At 51.0% G+C, this 15568-nt stretch overlaps 5 protein-coding genes across 5 annotated transcripts; 4 read left to right on the top strand and 1 right to left on the bottom strand.

Moving 5' to 3' along the window:
* Positions 1 to 231: 231 nt before the first annotated feature.
* Positions 232 to 4548, bottom strand: K452DRAFT_293300 (uncharacterized protein). Its single transcript, XM_033541538.1, has one exon. It carries the CDS (start codon positions 4311 to 4313, stop codon positions 591 to 593), a length of 3723 nt encoding a protein of 1240 aa, XP_033391057.1. The 5' UTR covers positions 4314 to 4548; the 3' UTR covers positions 232 to 590.
* A 797-nt stretch (positions 4549 to 5345) lies between these two features.
* On the top strand, positions 5346 to 6614 carry K452DRAFT_281693 (glycoside hydrolase family 93 protein; the record flags this gene model as incomplete). The annotated part of the gene is made up of 2 exons (XM_033539505.1): positions 5346 to 5767; positions 5820 to 6614. The coding sequence occupies 2 exons, from the start codon at positions 5346 to 5348 to the stop codon at positions 6541 to 6543; spliced, it is 1146 nt and encodes a 381-aa protein (XP_033391056.1). The 3' UTR covers positions 6544 to 6614.
* Positions 6615 to 8520: 1906 nt separating this feature from the next.
* K452DRAFT_293299 (uncharacterized protein) lies at positions 8521 to 9777 on the top strand. The gene has a single exon (XM_033541537.1). The coding sequence runs from the start codon at positions 8748 to 8750 to the stop codon at positions 9477 to 9479; it is 732 nt and encodes a 243-aa protein (XP_033391055.1). The 5' UTR covers positions 8521 to 8747; the 3' UTR covers positions 9480 to 9777.
* A 70-nt stretch (positions 9778 to 9847) lies between these two features.
* Positions 9848 to 11683, top strand: K452DRAFT_354418 (carbohydrate esterase family 8 protein). The gene is made up of 3 exons (XM_033545883.1): positions 9848 to 10629; positions 10716 to 10976; positions 11120 to 11683. Exons 1-3 carry the CDS (start codon positions 9979 to 9981, stop codon positions 11411 to 11413), a joined length of 1206 nt encoding a protein of 401 aa, XP_033391054.1. The 5' UTR covers positions 9848 to 9978; the 3' UTR covers positions 11414 to 11683.
* A 681-nt stretch (positions 11684 to 12364) lies between these two features.
* Positions 12365 to 13459, top strand: K452DRAFT_260816 (uncharacterized protein; the record flags this gene model as incomplete). The annotated part of the gene is made up of 1 exon (XM_033538551.1): positions 12365 to 13459. A coding segment is annotated over exon 1 (1056 nt), but the record flags the coding sequence as incomplete, so codon positions are not given.
* Between the last annotated feature and the right edge of the window lie 2109 nt (positions 13460 to 15568).

Below are 15568 nucleotides of genomic sequence, written 5' to 3'. Positions count from 1 at the left end.
AAATAGCAGATATTGGGGGGGAATTAACTCGAGCCTTCCAACAAATATCAAACCATCCGACAGCCAAGCATTCAAGCAGCACCAGAGCTATATAAAATAGACATCAACTACCAAGCCATACCCGTCCAGACCACCTCCCCCACAATATGCTGCATTTATTTCTCTACCCGTCAAGCTCACTCTCTCCGGCCGTGATATTGATCAATTTCTTATTATCAGTCTATCAGTCTATGGTATACCATGTGTAGCTCAGTACACTACACCGCAGTTGCTCCTTCTTAAGCATCTGTCTACGCCTGTGTGTATGCAAACAAACAGGCCCGCCCATATCCTGATAGTGCGGTTATTAACTCTGTCCAAAGAGGACGATGAGAGGGGGCAATGAGACCGCATCGCATGAAAAATAAAGGCAAGAGATTGCTCCTGAAAAGCAAGAAAGAAAACAAAAAGGGAGGGAAGTAAAAAATGTACACAATGACAAAACCCAACCCAGGCCAAACCGGCTGCGCACCACGCCGCTCATGGGGTATCCCTCAATCTCTCACCACTAGTCACTCGTCAATCACAACGCCCTACGTTCTCCTGTGATCCTACCTGTACTCCTCTCTGAGCACCCACTTTCCCCTTCCACGACTCCCCGACCCCCGATTCAATATCGCAATCTCCTTTAGAATCTCCTTGAAGTTCGCCACCCGTTGTGCAGTATCGCAGAGGCGGCTGAAATGGTTGACCAGCTCCTGCGTCGACCGCATGCCCCCATTCACGCGCAAGAAGTTCTTGATTGCCTCCAAAAATTCCGCGCCTTCAGCTGCAGGCCGAGAAACAGATGGAGAGTCACGCGAGGGAGCCGATGAGAGCGGCGTCCCGCGCCTACCGCCGCCTCCCTGCCGCGCCGCCAGGTTCGCCAGCACCGAAGATGAGGATGGCCCAGCGCCGCCACGTCCGCCTCGGCCGGCGCCAAGGCCGCCTCTGCGGCTGGCGAGGGCGCTGCGCGGGCGTACCTGCTCCTCAGGACGACCAGCAGTGCCGACGATGCCAGTCCAAGTAGGCGTGCCAATAGGGACGGCTCTCGCCGCTTCTCCTGACCGCTGCAGCTCGCGTGCTGCCTCGGCAGCGACACGGCGTGCCTCCCTGGCGATGATTTCCGGGTCGGCAACGACTTTGGGCTTGCGGGAGTTGCTGCCAATGATGGTGTCATGGGACACGGCGGCGTGGACACCAGAGCGCGCGAAAATGGTGTTGAGAAGGCGGTCATCTTTGGCTCCTTCGGCTGTTTGGTTGGCTGTGCCGTCATTGGGGGGAGCAGCTTCGTCTGCGGAGGTGCGGTAGGCTTCGTCGCGCGAGATGCCGGTAATGTTAGTTATGTGTTCGGTCGTTTCTGAAGACTGCTGCTCGCCCTCCTGATCGAAACGTGTTTCGGTGCCCTTGAAGAGTGTGCCTGTTTCCGTTTCGCCGTTTTCAGCGTCACCGAGCGTGAAGAGATCGTGGAGATCCTTCAGCTGGAATGTCTGCCGCTGTGTAGGGTCGCGCAGGATCTTGTTCGTCAGGAACTGCTTGAAGATCTGACGATGGTATATCTTTTCTTCGATCGTGCCGGCGGTCATCAGGCGGTATATTTCAACCTCGCGCTTTTGACCAAGGCGCCAAGCACGCTCACGAGCTTGTACATCAGTGGATGGGTTCCAATCAGGATCGTAAATAAGAACGCGATCAGCACCAGTGAGGTTAACTCCAAGACCACCGACTTTTGTTGTCAGCAAGAAGACGTGCTGATTTGGGTCGTTGTTGAATTTGTCAACCAAGTCTTGACGGTCCTTGATATTCGTGGATCCGTCCATGCGCATGTAATTGAAGTTTCCCAACTTCTTGACAAACTTCTCTAGAATGTCCAGCATTATACGGTGTTGAGCGAATAGAAGTGTCTTATGACCGTTTTTCATCCACATCTCAAGAAGAGCCTTGACAACCTGCATTTTTCCGGATTTTGTGCCATTCCCATAGTTCGGTTTCATGTGGTGTGTTTTGTGTTGGACAAGGTCCGGGTGATTGCAAATTTTCCGCAAGATATCGATGCCATAGAGAGCTTGGCGCCTACCATCCATAATTGACCTCATCTCTGGTGATTCTAGAAAGTCTTCATACGCCTCCCTCTGAGTTTTTGTCAGCTTACAGAAAAGTACTCGTTCACTCTTCTTTGGAAGATCAGCGGCGACATCTGACTTGCAGCGTTGCAAGAGATAACCACTGATGGTCTCTTTTAATGTCTCTGCGCATCTCGCAGCAGTCTGAATCTGGAGCGTCGATGCATTTGCGTAACCACCTTGTTTAATCGGAAACTCAAAATGGTTGCGGAAGTCGACAAGCGTACCAAGACGCATAGGAAAGACAAAGTCAAAGAGAGACCAAAGCTCAGTAAGGTTGTTTTGCATCGGAGTACCGGAAAGAATCAAGCGGTTAGCAGTACGAAGTTCCTTGCAGTAGATGGTTATACCGGCGTTAGGGTTGCGAATTTTATGACCTTCGTCGAGAACAGCATATTCCCAGTCGGTGGGGATAAGGAACCGTGCGTAAGACTGAAGACCGGAATAAGTGGTGACCAGTACATGGCCATCCCGCTTGACCTTGTCAACAATATTCTTAGCAGCCTTCTCGGACTTTGTAAGCTTCGTTCTTGAACTGTCGTATTGGCGTGTCTCAAGTTCCTCTTCGATCCGGCTCTCGCGCTTGACATCCATCATGCCGCTTCCAGACGAATGTAAAATTGACACTCGAAGTGGAGGCCACCATTGATGGAATTCGTTGACCCACTGCTTCATGACAGTGGCCGGGCAGACCACGATAATGGGCTTGTTGATTTTTTTCGAGTAATGTAAGCCTGCAAGGAATGATATGACTTGGATGGTTTTCCCAAGGCCCATCTCATCACCCACGATACCTCCGACTTCTTGGCTGTACAGTTCCCACATCCATTGTACACCGATCTTCTGATAGTCGAAAAGCGAAGGATAGATGTCGCCAGGGACCTTGAATCCACCTTCAAATGTCGCATCCGGACGAGTCGGATGTGGACGAAACCATTCCTCTTCTCTGCTTTCGGTAGATTCCTCTTCCACTGGCTTGTCTGTTTCATCAACACTTTCAGCCGCGCGCTTGGCTTTAGCCTTGCGGCGGGCTTCGCCACGACGTTTGACCCAGCTGTTTAGGCGAGCCTGGTAGACCTGTTCATTACCATCATCGACGCCAGTAAGGTCTTCCTGTTCATCTTCTGTAGTTTCAGATTTGACCTGTTTGGTCTTGCCTTTGGTCTTTCGGGGCGCTTTGCGCTTGCGACCAGGTGTAGTTATGTCGAAATCATCATCATCAATGTCGTCGACCTCCCCTTCTTCGGACTCACCCAGGGTTGCCAGCTCCTTGTCATCCATATCCGGTTCAAAAGCTTTGTCGGAGTCGTCTTCAGGAGGGCTGGAAAGATCGGAACTCGACTCAGCTTCACGATCCAGCTTGCTTTGTAATCGACGGCGCTTCGGAGGATGCTTCGCAGGAGGTGCAGCTTCACCTGTATCGCTCTCTTCTTCATCCATAAAGCCAGGCCTCTTGAGGTTACGATGTGAGCGAGGACCCTCATCAACTAGTTGTGTTTGCTCCAGGGCCTCATCCAAATCTTTCTCACCCTCTTCGGCATCAAACATAGTATCTGCTAGGCTCGAGGATATCCTTGGTACCTGAGCCATCTTGGAGAAAGGAGTAATCTTGCCGGTTCGGATAAGGAAGTCGCGCCGAGTCTCATTGGCTTGCTGGACGTTCCCGCCGATCTTAAGAGGGTGGTCTCCACTAGCAGTCCGGTGCCTCTCAGTTATACGGTTCTCGAGCACCCGGACTTCTTCGTCGAGACCAGCAATACGTTCTTTGATTTCCGCAATGTCTGCACGCACTTTGTTCTTGATTGTGGAACCTCCGGGACCAGCAAGTTTGTCCTCGAGCCGCTTCAGTTGAGCGACACTTCTCTGCTTCTCTGCATAGGCCTTTTGTATGCGCTTGTTATCCCTTTCATCTTCTCGCTCGGTGAGCATCTGGTCGGCTTGTCTACCAATGTCGCGCTCGAGGTCATCTTGGTCGCGCACAGTGGTAAGAAGTGCCAAGCGAGCCTCTTCATCCATGTCTTCTTCTATGCCCATGCCTTCATCGCCATCCGTATCTTGAGCGCGACCTTTACCCTTGTCTACAGGCGCAGTATTTTCCTGTTGTTCCGGCTCTTCTTTGAGGGGCTCAACCGCTGCGCTCGCGGCGCCATCATCCTGCGGACGCTCAGCCATTGTAGCGAGAGTTGTGCAAAGGTTGTTCGTCTGTAAGGCGGGTCGCGGAGTCGATGGGGCGAATGCGCAATAGTGGGAGATGCTATGACGATCGGATCCGATGCGCGTAGCGGAAGTCGATAAAGAGGAAGCAAGGGAAGTCGGTCGATCAGGTGCGCCAAGCGATTAAAAAGCAGTTCTCTTCACGTTTCCCTTAGAGAAAGCACGAACGACAGTAAAAGTGAAAAAGTGTGGATGGAACCGAAGTGAAGATGACCTCATGGGATCAGGCTGCAGCGGGTGCCACCGCTCGAAGGCGGTCAGTGCATCATCGGCAGTCTGGCCTCCCCCCCATCCCCTCCACAAACCAGCAACCGGGTTGCTGGACACGACTCTCAGCAGTTACATGTACCACAAGCACGGGGACTCGTTTCTTTCAATTCAAAGATCAATACCTCGGGACTTTCAGCTGCTGCCGTGTCCGTCGCTCTTTGCTCTAAATTGAGCAAGCATCCCGCTTCCAAGCCCCGTCAGCGAGCTTGGTCCTGTTCACGAGGTCACCCGCTGCCTTGGCCGGGCTGCGCCTCATGCGGCTCATATACTCTTCACTACATCTCCCTCTGCCTTTTGGCTAATGCCAAGCCGGCTGTCAGAGCGGTCGTACTTCTCTCCGATTGATGGAATTTATCATCGCCTCTTCATCGCTAACAACGAACTTACCCGCTTGTGGAAATCAAGAAACCAAACGATTGAACCGGACCTCATGTCACGCTACGGCCTGCAGGTACACGGACATTGGACTAGGTTTCTATCACTTTCATTGGAGCTTGCTTTCGCGTGTCAATGTACCGAGGATGTCACTACCCCATATTCTCCCCACATGAGCTCTTCGCCAACCTGGGGCCCCTCCTTTGAGAGCTGACCCCCGGTAGTGAGGAAATTTGATCATTCGAGGTCCGGATCGTCATGCTTGCACATCCCCCGCTGTCACTATAAAACTATGAGGTGATCTCTTCTTTTTACTCTGCGTCTTTGGAACTATATTCGTTGAAGATGCGTGCCGCCGTCATCTCCGCATTTGCTGTTTTCGCGCATTTGGCGCAGGCCTTTACTAATGTTACCATTTTTGCTCCTCCCTCCAACTACACCATTCCTCGGACGCTCTATGCTAGAACATTGCTTTTGAATCAGAATTGCGAGAAGGACAACGTTCTACTTGCGACATGGGAGAACTACTCTCCCGAGAAGCCCTGGTTTCCAATTTACCAATCGGATGACCTGGGTGAGAACTGGCATGAGATATCGCGCGTCTACGACCAAGTCAATGGCTGGGGTCTGCGTTACCAGCCCCATCTCTACGAGCTACCGCAAGCAATTGGCAACTTTTCTGCTGGCACCATCCTGCTTGCCGGAAACTCTATCCCCCAGGATCTGTCTGAGACCAAGATTGACCTCTACGCCAGTACAGATAAAGGGTATATTAAACCGTCCCAAAAAGCAGTCGAAACTATGCTAATAAACCTGTAGAAAAACTTGGAAATTCATCTCCTCCATTGCTAGGGGTGGAGAGGCTCTTCCGAACAACGGCCTCACGCCTATCTGGGAGCCCTATATGATGGTGTACCAGGACAAGCTCATCATGTACTACTCTGACCAGCGAGACCCAAAGCATGGGCAGAAGCTGGTGCACCAAGTCTCCAGCGACCTTCTGCACTGGGACGACCCAGTCGACGACGTCGCGTACAGCACCTACGATTGGCGACCAGGCATGCCGGTCGTCGTGGAGTTGCCGCTGGGCCAGTACATCATGACGTATGAGTTCTACGGCGCCGAGGAAGTCGACTTCGCCGTCTACTACCGCATCTCGCAGGACCCGCTCAACTTCAACGCCAGCGAAGGTAACGTCCTGCGCGCGACGGACGGAACTGTGCCCCGCGGCTCGCCGTTCGTCGTCTGGGCCGATGTGGGCGGCCCTCTCGGCACTATCGCTGTCTCTGATGGCAACAACCCCCAGATCTTCCTCAATCACAACCTTGGAGCTCCGGGAGCGTGGACTAAGATTGCTACCCCTGCGGGTGTGTCGTACACCAGGGAGCTCAAGGTTTTGCCAGACCAGAAGACAGTCTTGATTACCGGTGGAGGCGTGCTTAAGGGGTCCGATAACAGGGTCACTACGAGCACTGTCGATATTGATGTTGTGGCGCCGGCTTATGCAAGATGTAGCAAGCGGAGGCGCAACTGGGATGCTTGAAAGAAAGGTGCGCTGTGTACTGGAGAAGGAGCATGAAGGCTTTAGTAGCCTAGTCACTGTTGTGTGAAGATATGTCTGGTTGCGGTCTTTAATAGTACAGCTAATTTGGGACTAACGTAGTGGTCTGAATTGACGCTCTCGGATAGCGCTATTCCAATGTTAAACCAAAATCCCTGCTCGTTTCTTTGTTACACAATCATTGTGAAGGACGTTTGATGTTGGAAATTCTAAAGTTGCCGCTTTAGACTAGCACTATCTCCACATCTTCGAACGTAGAGTAGACCATTTTGTGTATACACAAAACATCCACGCAACCCGGATGCTCCGGACGCAGCAAGCGCAGAATGTGATACGTAACACAGCACAAGAAAGCCAGACGTTCAAAGTTGCAAGGAGCGTAGACTACTAATCTCGACTAGCGCAGACGGCGAACTCGAAGACCATCGAACGTCTTGCTCACGCACGACAAGGGTGCAAGGGTGCAAGAACACACAAAGGCGGCGCGCCGGTTCTGTTGTGAACGTGTGTGAGGCACCAGTGGCACAGGGGATCCGATGCGCGCGAGGCAGAACACGCACGACGTTTAATGGTAGATCAGCGCGCTGGTTACTGCTTTCGCCTAGCTTTTTTCCGCCGCAACATTGGACGTACGAAAGTTAACCTTGTACGACGATGGTGCGGGGATGCGGGGGTCTGTTTTCGGTTAGGGCGTTTGCCAACGTTGGACGTAGAAGACTGTCGGGTAATGTGCGACGTTGCCAGTGTGCTAGTCATGCTATCACCGCTATCGTTATGGCGGTCTTGCTACATGCTGCAGGGGCTGTTCACTCGGCAGGGGAAACGGTCTGGGTTTTTCTGTTCTGAAGTGAGGCCGGTGTTGTGGCTTCTGTGGTATATGATATGCTCAGATATTCACTGGTTTGAAATATGTTGCTGTCGTTTTGGTGGTCTCTTATATGTGTTTTTGTGAGCGCCATAAATTCAAGCTGTAGAAAACTCCCATTAACGTATCCAACATCAATTACTCTCAAATCTGAATTCCGAAGTATCCCTTCGTGATGTTGGAGAATATTCAGTTGCCGTTTTTGATTAGCGCAGTCCCAGCACCTACGTGTCACTGAGATGCATCGGGAGCGCCCGACGTTCGATGCGCTAATGCCGGTACAGCTGTCTATCTACGTTCAATGTTGCTGACACGGAGCTAACTAAAAACGGCATCTTGCATTATCCGAGACGCTGGAGGCACCAGACGCTCCCTGGGGCAACAAGCACTATGTCCGACTTTACGAGGTCTTATTTATTGCCTTTTCTGACTAGCGCTATTTGCAGTATTGTTGAACATAGTGCTATACTGGTATACCGACAAACATACCGATAGAAGGATGTGAGGGTACCTGCAAGCAGTCGCAGGTGATATATCGGTAGGCATACCGGTAGTAAGACCTTATACCCGAGGTTAATGGTAATTCGGAAGGTCTCGGATGCACCAGAGGTCCGCAACAGCAGCAGAGGGCTTCAGATGCCCCCTCCGGTGACAAGGCTTCATACGTTCGATATTGGACATATACTTTCATTGCCATTTCGAACTAGCGCCATTTGACAATCGTCGGACATCAACGTAAAACGCCACGAGGGGCGCGCAGATGGCTAGCAAGTGCACGTGGTCATGATACTCTTCCTACCGATGTAGAGTAGAAACCTGTCACTGTAAACCCTATTTCTGCACGCCGTTGTTCACACAGTGATTAGCACGTGTCTCTGTCATCTTTGGTGGTACAAATGCATCACAGAGTCCTTGGAAGACGATTGGCGTCTCGTTGGAGGCACTCTCGGACCGACCCGGAGATCTACCCAGTACCCGCCTAAATTCGTCCGTGATTCGTCCACTATGTAGTAAGCCTTCAGTAACTACCACGTATCCTGAACACAACAGCAGCAGTTGCTTGCAAAGCTGCATCCGCATCCTTCCAACGTTTTCGTCGATTGATAAGCGAGGGGTTGGTTGATAATCAAAGCGGGGTTGTTGTCTCTTTGTGTCGATGACGCGACTGCTTGCATCATCGCTGGGGAACACGACGACATCTATAAAGTTCGGGATGTTCAATTGCACGAGAATAACTCTGAGAGCTACAACACAATCTCTCAAACGAACTGTCCACCAGCAACCACAGAGACACTTACATATACTCTCAATCCCCACCAAGATGTCGTATCTCTACGCCGACGACACGCCCGCCGACGTCAAGAATGCCAAGGGTCTCCACCTCGTCACACAAAACACACCCAATGGCCAGAAAGTCCAAATCATGCTGGAAGAGCTGGCTGCCATCTACGGCACCGAATGGACTACGACGCTCATAAACATCGCAACCAACGAGCAAAAGAAGGATTGGTTCCTCCGGTTGGACCCGAACGGCCGCATCCCGATCCTGGTCGACAACACAAAGAGCCCCCCGTTCCCAGTCATGGAGACCTCAGCAGAGCTGCTGTACCTCCTGAAGGAGTTTGACAAGGACGATGTTTTCGGATTCAAGGACGACCTTGAGCGCAGTCAGACGCTGCAGTGGCTTTTCTTCTGGCACGGCTCCGGCGCCCCGTACCAAGGGCAGGTGCACCACTTCAGCAAATATGCCAAGGAGAAGATTCCCTATGCCATTGAGCGCTTCCGCAACGAGACGCTGCGTGTCTATGGCGTGCTTGAGATTCATCTCTCTGGCAAGTATTCAGGCGAGCCGAGAGAGTACCTCGCTGGAAAGGGCAAGGGCAAGTACAGCGTCGCGGACATCGGTACTTGGCCGTGGGTCAAGTTGTGGCCATACAGCGGTTTCGAGCAGAAGGAGATGGACCAGTTCCCGCATCTTCTGAAGTGGATTGATCGTATTGCGGAGAGGCCGGCTGTCAAGAAGGGCATTAGCGACAAGTATGTGCAGAACTAACTGGGGAACATGGGCGAGAAGTCACGGATGAACCGGTTGTAATCGGGGTATTAGGGTAGTAACTCAATGTGAGTGTTTATCAGGACCAAACGCTTGACATTCAATATCATAGGAGATGCATGAAGTTCAACGTTACAGAAGTCGTCGGATTAAAAGGCTTAAAAAACGCCCATCGACTTGGCTTAACTCTTCTACAGAAAAGTCAGACATCTGATTGACGGAGAAATAGAAGTATTAGCGAACTACGGCGGGATCCGTTCCCCGTCTCTCCTACACGTTCGGCTAAAAGACCCTTGCCCCAGGAAATTTCCCCGGAAATCATCGTCCCCGCGATTCGCTTCCATCCCGCCTTGATGATCGCGATTCATGATATGCATGGAGCGTTCTCCACTGCTGCGCGGTTTACCAACCCTGCAGGAGATGTGTTAAGTACTTTAGGTCCCGACGCGCAATTGATCGCTATGCGTGCTTTGCTCCCTACATTCCAGTTTTCTTCACCATGGCGCACTTCACCGGTGTTATTCTCTCATTCATATCATATCTCCTCTTTCTCATTCTCCACACACCACTCTCCCACGCAAAACCCCTCTCCTACAATCGAGCGGCCTGCCAATCCTCGACTCCCAATCCTCTAACCGGCTGTCCAGCCAACACACTTCTCGTTAGCTCCAATACCACTACTTCAAACACCACCTTCACCAGCATCCAGTCCGCGATCCTCTCTCTCCCCGCCGACAACAGCAGCGCGACGATCCTAATCCTTCCCGGCACCTACACCGAACAGCTCAACATCACGCGTCCAGGGCCCGTGACGCTGCTCGGGCAGACCAGCAACCCGAACAACGCATCCGCAAACGGCGTCACTGTACTTTGGCGCGAGGCGACGGGTAACGACGAGAACAGCTTCGACAATGCGTACACGGCCGTGTTGACGGTGGCGCCGACGTGGGAGAGCAGCTTGACTGGGACAGGCCCGACGGGGTATCCGGTGCCGGAGGATACGCCGTTTGGAAATGGAGGGTTTGCGGCGTATAATGTGGACTTTGTGAATGATTATAAGGACGTCGCAGCGGGGCCGGCGTTGGCGCTGAGTGTGAGTTATGCGAATGCGGGATTTTATTATTGTGGGTTTTATAGTTATCAGGATACGGTGAGTTATATTTTCCTTATGGTTAAGAGTCGGGATAGGATATGTCAGTATCTACTGTCTGACAGCATCACTGACTTCCTAAACAGGTATACGTGGGCAAGCTCGGCAATGCCTACTTCGACAATAGCATTATCGCTGGCCAGACGGATTTCTTGTATGGTTTCGGCACGGCATGGATCCAGTCAAGCTTGCTTTCGCTGCGCAACTGCGGAGGTGGTATCACTGCCTGGAAAGGCACAAACACCACTTTCGAGAACAAGTATGGTGTTTACATCCATGATTCGGAAGTCAGAAAGGCAAATGATTCGCTTTCGATCGAAGGAGAATGCTCGTTAGGAAGGCCTTGGGTAAGTTTGCTCTTCATATTTTTTGCCGACTCGGCTGCCATATTTGTTCTCCCTATCCTTCGGGTGCTATAAACTGGTTTCCTACTCTGATATGATCAAATCAAAGGCTTTCCCACGTCATACAAAGCTGATCCTCAAAACAGAACGCCCAACACCGCTCCATCTTCGCCAACACTTATCTCGACGCCAGCATCAGACCCAGCGGCTACACCACCTGGGGAAGCACCGATCCGCGCACAAATAACTACACGCTCGAGGCCGAGTACCAGAACTTTGGGCCCGGCTTCAATCGCACCGGTCGCCTTGCCGAGAACATTAGTCGTCTGCTTTCCGATGAGGAGTATGCGCCGTATTCGTCTCTTGATGAGGTTTTCCAGTTCCCGTTTTCGGACAGGGATGGGAATACAGCGTGGATCGATCGGAGTCCAGAAGCTTGAGGATATGTATCAAGACCCGTCGCATCAAGCCTGGCCAAACAAAATTTATCATCGATTAAAATTCTTCGCCCCTCAGTACCATTAACTTCAGTAAACCTACAGCTTCAGCTCATCACTGTCTTGACGATTTATCCTGGCTAGGTGGATTACGAAAGAGGAGCTGCATTGGACCCACAGAGGGGCTAGATGATGTCGAACCCTAGTCAGGCCTCACAAGGGCCAGGGCACGACACGTCTGTCATGCAGTTCAAGTGGGCCGCGAGTGCGGGGCTATATAAGACGTTCAACTTTCGAATGTACCTTTTGGAAACCAGACCACAACTGAATCCATCTGATGTTTTTCATGAGGCTTGCCTCAAGAGCCCCAAATCATTGTTCGAAAGCGTCCGCACCAGGACAGGGAGCGAACCCATAAGGTCAGTCTCTTCAGTAGTAGATCCTACAAGGTCGCCAGTCTTACAAAATAAGTATGCTGATTGGTGTTTCATTCCTCTGAAAATGTAGCTACTGTACTATGAAAAGAACCTAAGCATTAAAATGCAATTTTGTGAACGATGTAATTCCATGCTTCACGGCCGTGTACAGAGAGGATTACAACACACTCGTTATGGCCACCTGAAGGCCGCGGCCGAGACCGGTTGCCCCATTTGCAAACTTCTTCTGCAGAGATGGGAGGTCGGGACCAGAGAAAACTCACAGACTGATGAACCACATTTCGATTTTCTCTACGGCAATATAAGAGATGATCACACACTGTATATTTCCCATTCTGGATCGGATATCGGAGAATATATCGGTTTGACTCTTCGGTTTATTCCTTTGCCGGAGCAGATTTACAGCAACGATTTAAAAGACCATGGCTATATACACAGACCCTCCAAGCGAAGAAGATACTCAAGGTCTAAAATAACACAGAGCACCCTACAACCCGAAAATCATTCAGCATATACGTATACAGGAAACAGTAAAGCCAGCGCCCGCGCATCTCAGATGTTCCACAGATGCCTTGAAATGCACCAATTCTGCGATACGGGGCGCGACCAACATTATTATCCTAAGAGGTTGCTGGACTTGACAGGAGACCGTCCACGTTTGATCTTAACTGAAATGGATCCACCAAAAGGACCTTATGTCACGCTCAGCCATTGCTGGGGCAAAGATCCCAATTTTCTGACTCTCAACACCGGAAATATTTCGACTTTACAAGCCGGAATACCGCAAGCGCAGCTGCCCAAGTCTTTCGCACAAGCGACTAAAGTCTGCAACTGGCTGCAAGTCGGCTATCTCTGGATTGATTCTCTGTGCATTCTCCAATCCGGTGAAGGCAGCGATGAAGACTGGAAATTTCACGCCACGGCCATGGCTTCAATATATGCGAATGGAATTGTCAGCATTTCTTCAGCATGTGCAACCTCTCCGCATCAGGGCTTTTTCAGGAAGCGCGAGTCGGCTTCAACTCGCCTAACTACCGAAAGATGGCATCAGTTTGGGGACGGGACTAAAGCATTTGCCTTGGTCGACGCAGATATGGCAGAACGACAGCTTTATACCCAACCTCTGTTTTCCCGCGCCTGGACTTTGCAGGAGCGGTTACTGGCGCCTCGGGTTCTGCATTTCGCTGAGGAGCAGATCTGGTGGGAATGCGTCGAGGGTCCGACGTGCTGCGAGATGCTCCCAGAGGGCTTCCATTGGAGAAACAAAGACGGGCTGAGCATTCCACCCTGCTTCAGCTTCTCTGTCTCACAAAATGCATCTACCGATAAAGAGATGTACCATGACTCCCTCAGACTACGGAAGGAGTGGGACACTGTCGTCAGGGATTACACGAGTCGCAACCTGACCTTCCCCGACAAAGATAAATTTCATGCTCTAGCTGGTGTGGCAGAGCGTGTGGCAGCTCTAAAAGACGACGAGTACTTATTGGGATTCTTTCGCAAGGAACTTCCAGAAAGCTTGTTATGGAAGCAAGCGAGTGCTGTGCGAGCGCCCAACATCTCTAGAGCGCCGACATGGAGCTGGGCCAGTATGGACGGGACAATTGAACCTTTTAGCCTTGGAGCCATCGATTCTAAAGCCTCAACACCTTTTCATCAGTTAAAAGCCGATCACGTTGTAGCGGAAATGATCGATGTCCAACAGGATGTACCGACTTTTTATAAAACGCCTAGCGCAAGCCAGAACACACCGACGGCGCTGAGGATTCGGGCGGCAGTGGTCCAGGCATCTTACTTCATGGAAAGTTTTCCTGATGATGCACGCCCAGAGGATGGTCCCCTTGAAGATGCTCCCCCTGAGGATGGTCAACGGCATTACGACCTTGTGCTCTGGGTTGAGGAATTTGGCCAAGAGATGAAGTTGTTGTTTATCGCCGATACTTACGAAGCGGTAACTTCAGGGGTGACGCACAATGTGTTTCTTGTTCCTATTGCCCTTTCGAACTCCAGCTTAGGCGTCAAAGATGTCTTGTTAGGCTTGGTACTATGCCTCAGCAATGAACGGGACCCGAGTTGCTACACGAGGCTTGGCATATTTAGGATTTTGAGACCGGCTGAGAAATACTTCTTTGAAAATACCGATTCGGACCATGGAAGCTTCTTGGGAGACACGTTGTTGGAAGCCGAGAGCCCAGAAAGTCCCTGGAGGGGAGGCATCAATCCAAAAGAGGCACAAGAGGAGGAAGCGGGATTGGGTACCAAGGATTCAGAAAGCAGTGGTTTGTTGAACAAGGATTCTATGGACGATAATCCACAGGAGATCGGGTCAGAAGGTGAAGGTTCTGGTGAAATAGAATGGAATGATGATCCTGATCAAGTTCTTGCTTTTCAGTCAGTCCAATTTTTCTTAGAAAAGGAAAAGGAAATCATCACTATAATCTAGGGGGAAATTATTGGCTGAGATACTTCGAATATAGCTGCAGACAACCGCTTCGTGAAAATACCAATATCTTTCATGAGTACCAAACTGCAACTTAGGAGGCCTTGGGTGAGCCGCGAGGTTCTGTTTGATCGGTGAAAGGTGTCTTGTGTAAGAATAGATTTGAATGTTTCTACGAATCCATGTGTTTGTGTCTTTAAGCAATTACAACGGAACATAAGAAAAGAATTATAGAGATTGGCAGAAACCATCACTGAGCTAGTGACAGATAACTATCGACTTGCCTAGACCAAACACTTTACAACACAAATTCACCATCCCAACACTTGAAACCAAAACATTCTCAAAAAGCTACTGCGCCCCATATACAACAGACTTCGACCTATCCACAGCACTCCTTCGCCGCTATAACTACCTCCTCATTCGAGCTTAAGTCATCCGAACAAAACTTGACTAGCAACACTTATGCGGCATCAAGACCGTCGTGCACATACAACATGGGGGTCAAAAACACTCAATTTCACCTCGACGCAAAAACAACAGAAAGCCAAAAGCCAAACCCAGAACCGACACAACACATTCACCACCACATTTCACCACCACCACCACCACCACCACCACCAGCAGCTACACGCCACCACCCCGTACCGCAGCCAAACCCCAGCATCCCGCAACCACGACGACGAAAACCAGCATCGTCACCCACCCAGGAAACTTACCCCAAACCCAGCCAGCTGACCGGTTTCACTACGCGCGAACTTGTGCCCTGCCGTACGCGCAATCGTTGCAGATGGTGCCGCCGCAATCGTCGCCGCAGTCGCCACAGCAATCATTGCCGTTGTCGCTGCAGTCCTGTCCTGCGCGGAGGTAGCTTGAGGGTAGGGATGGGGAGATGGCGGTGCGGGATTTATACCACTTGTCTTGTGGCAGGAGACGATGGTAAGACCGAAACAGCAGTGGAGGAAAGAACAGTAGAGGAACCTCCGCGTCGAACAGATTACTGCCTTGCGCGCCCTGAATCCATAACATAACACATAACACTTCTTTGCTGTGACGGGTTGAAGAGAAGGTAGAGAACTGATTGTTATTGGAATAGCTGAATTTAGTACGTAGTGTAGTATGTGTATGGGCGATTTTGTTAGGGGTTGAGGGGTTGGGTGTCGAGTTGCTGTCTGTATAGCTATAGTAGCTGTAGTGAGTTGGTTGGTTGGTTATTGGTGTGCGTGTATTTGCTGTAAGGTCAAGAGAGAGAGAGAGAGAGAGAGAGAGAGAGAGAGAGAG

Source organism: Aplosporella prunicola (genome assembly GCF_010093885.1).
Source record: "Aplosporella prunicola CBS 121167 unplaced genomic scaffold K452scaffold_125, whole genome shotgun sequence".
NCBI classification, from domain to species: domain Eukaryota; kingdom Fungi; phylum Ascomycota; class Dothideomycetes; order Botryosphaeriales; family Aplosporellaceae; genus Aplosporella; species Aplosporella prunicola.
The sequence above is the reverse complement of the archived record's forward strand: the minus strand, read 5'-3'. Positions and strand labels throughout refer to the sequence as shown.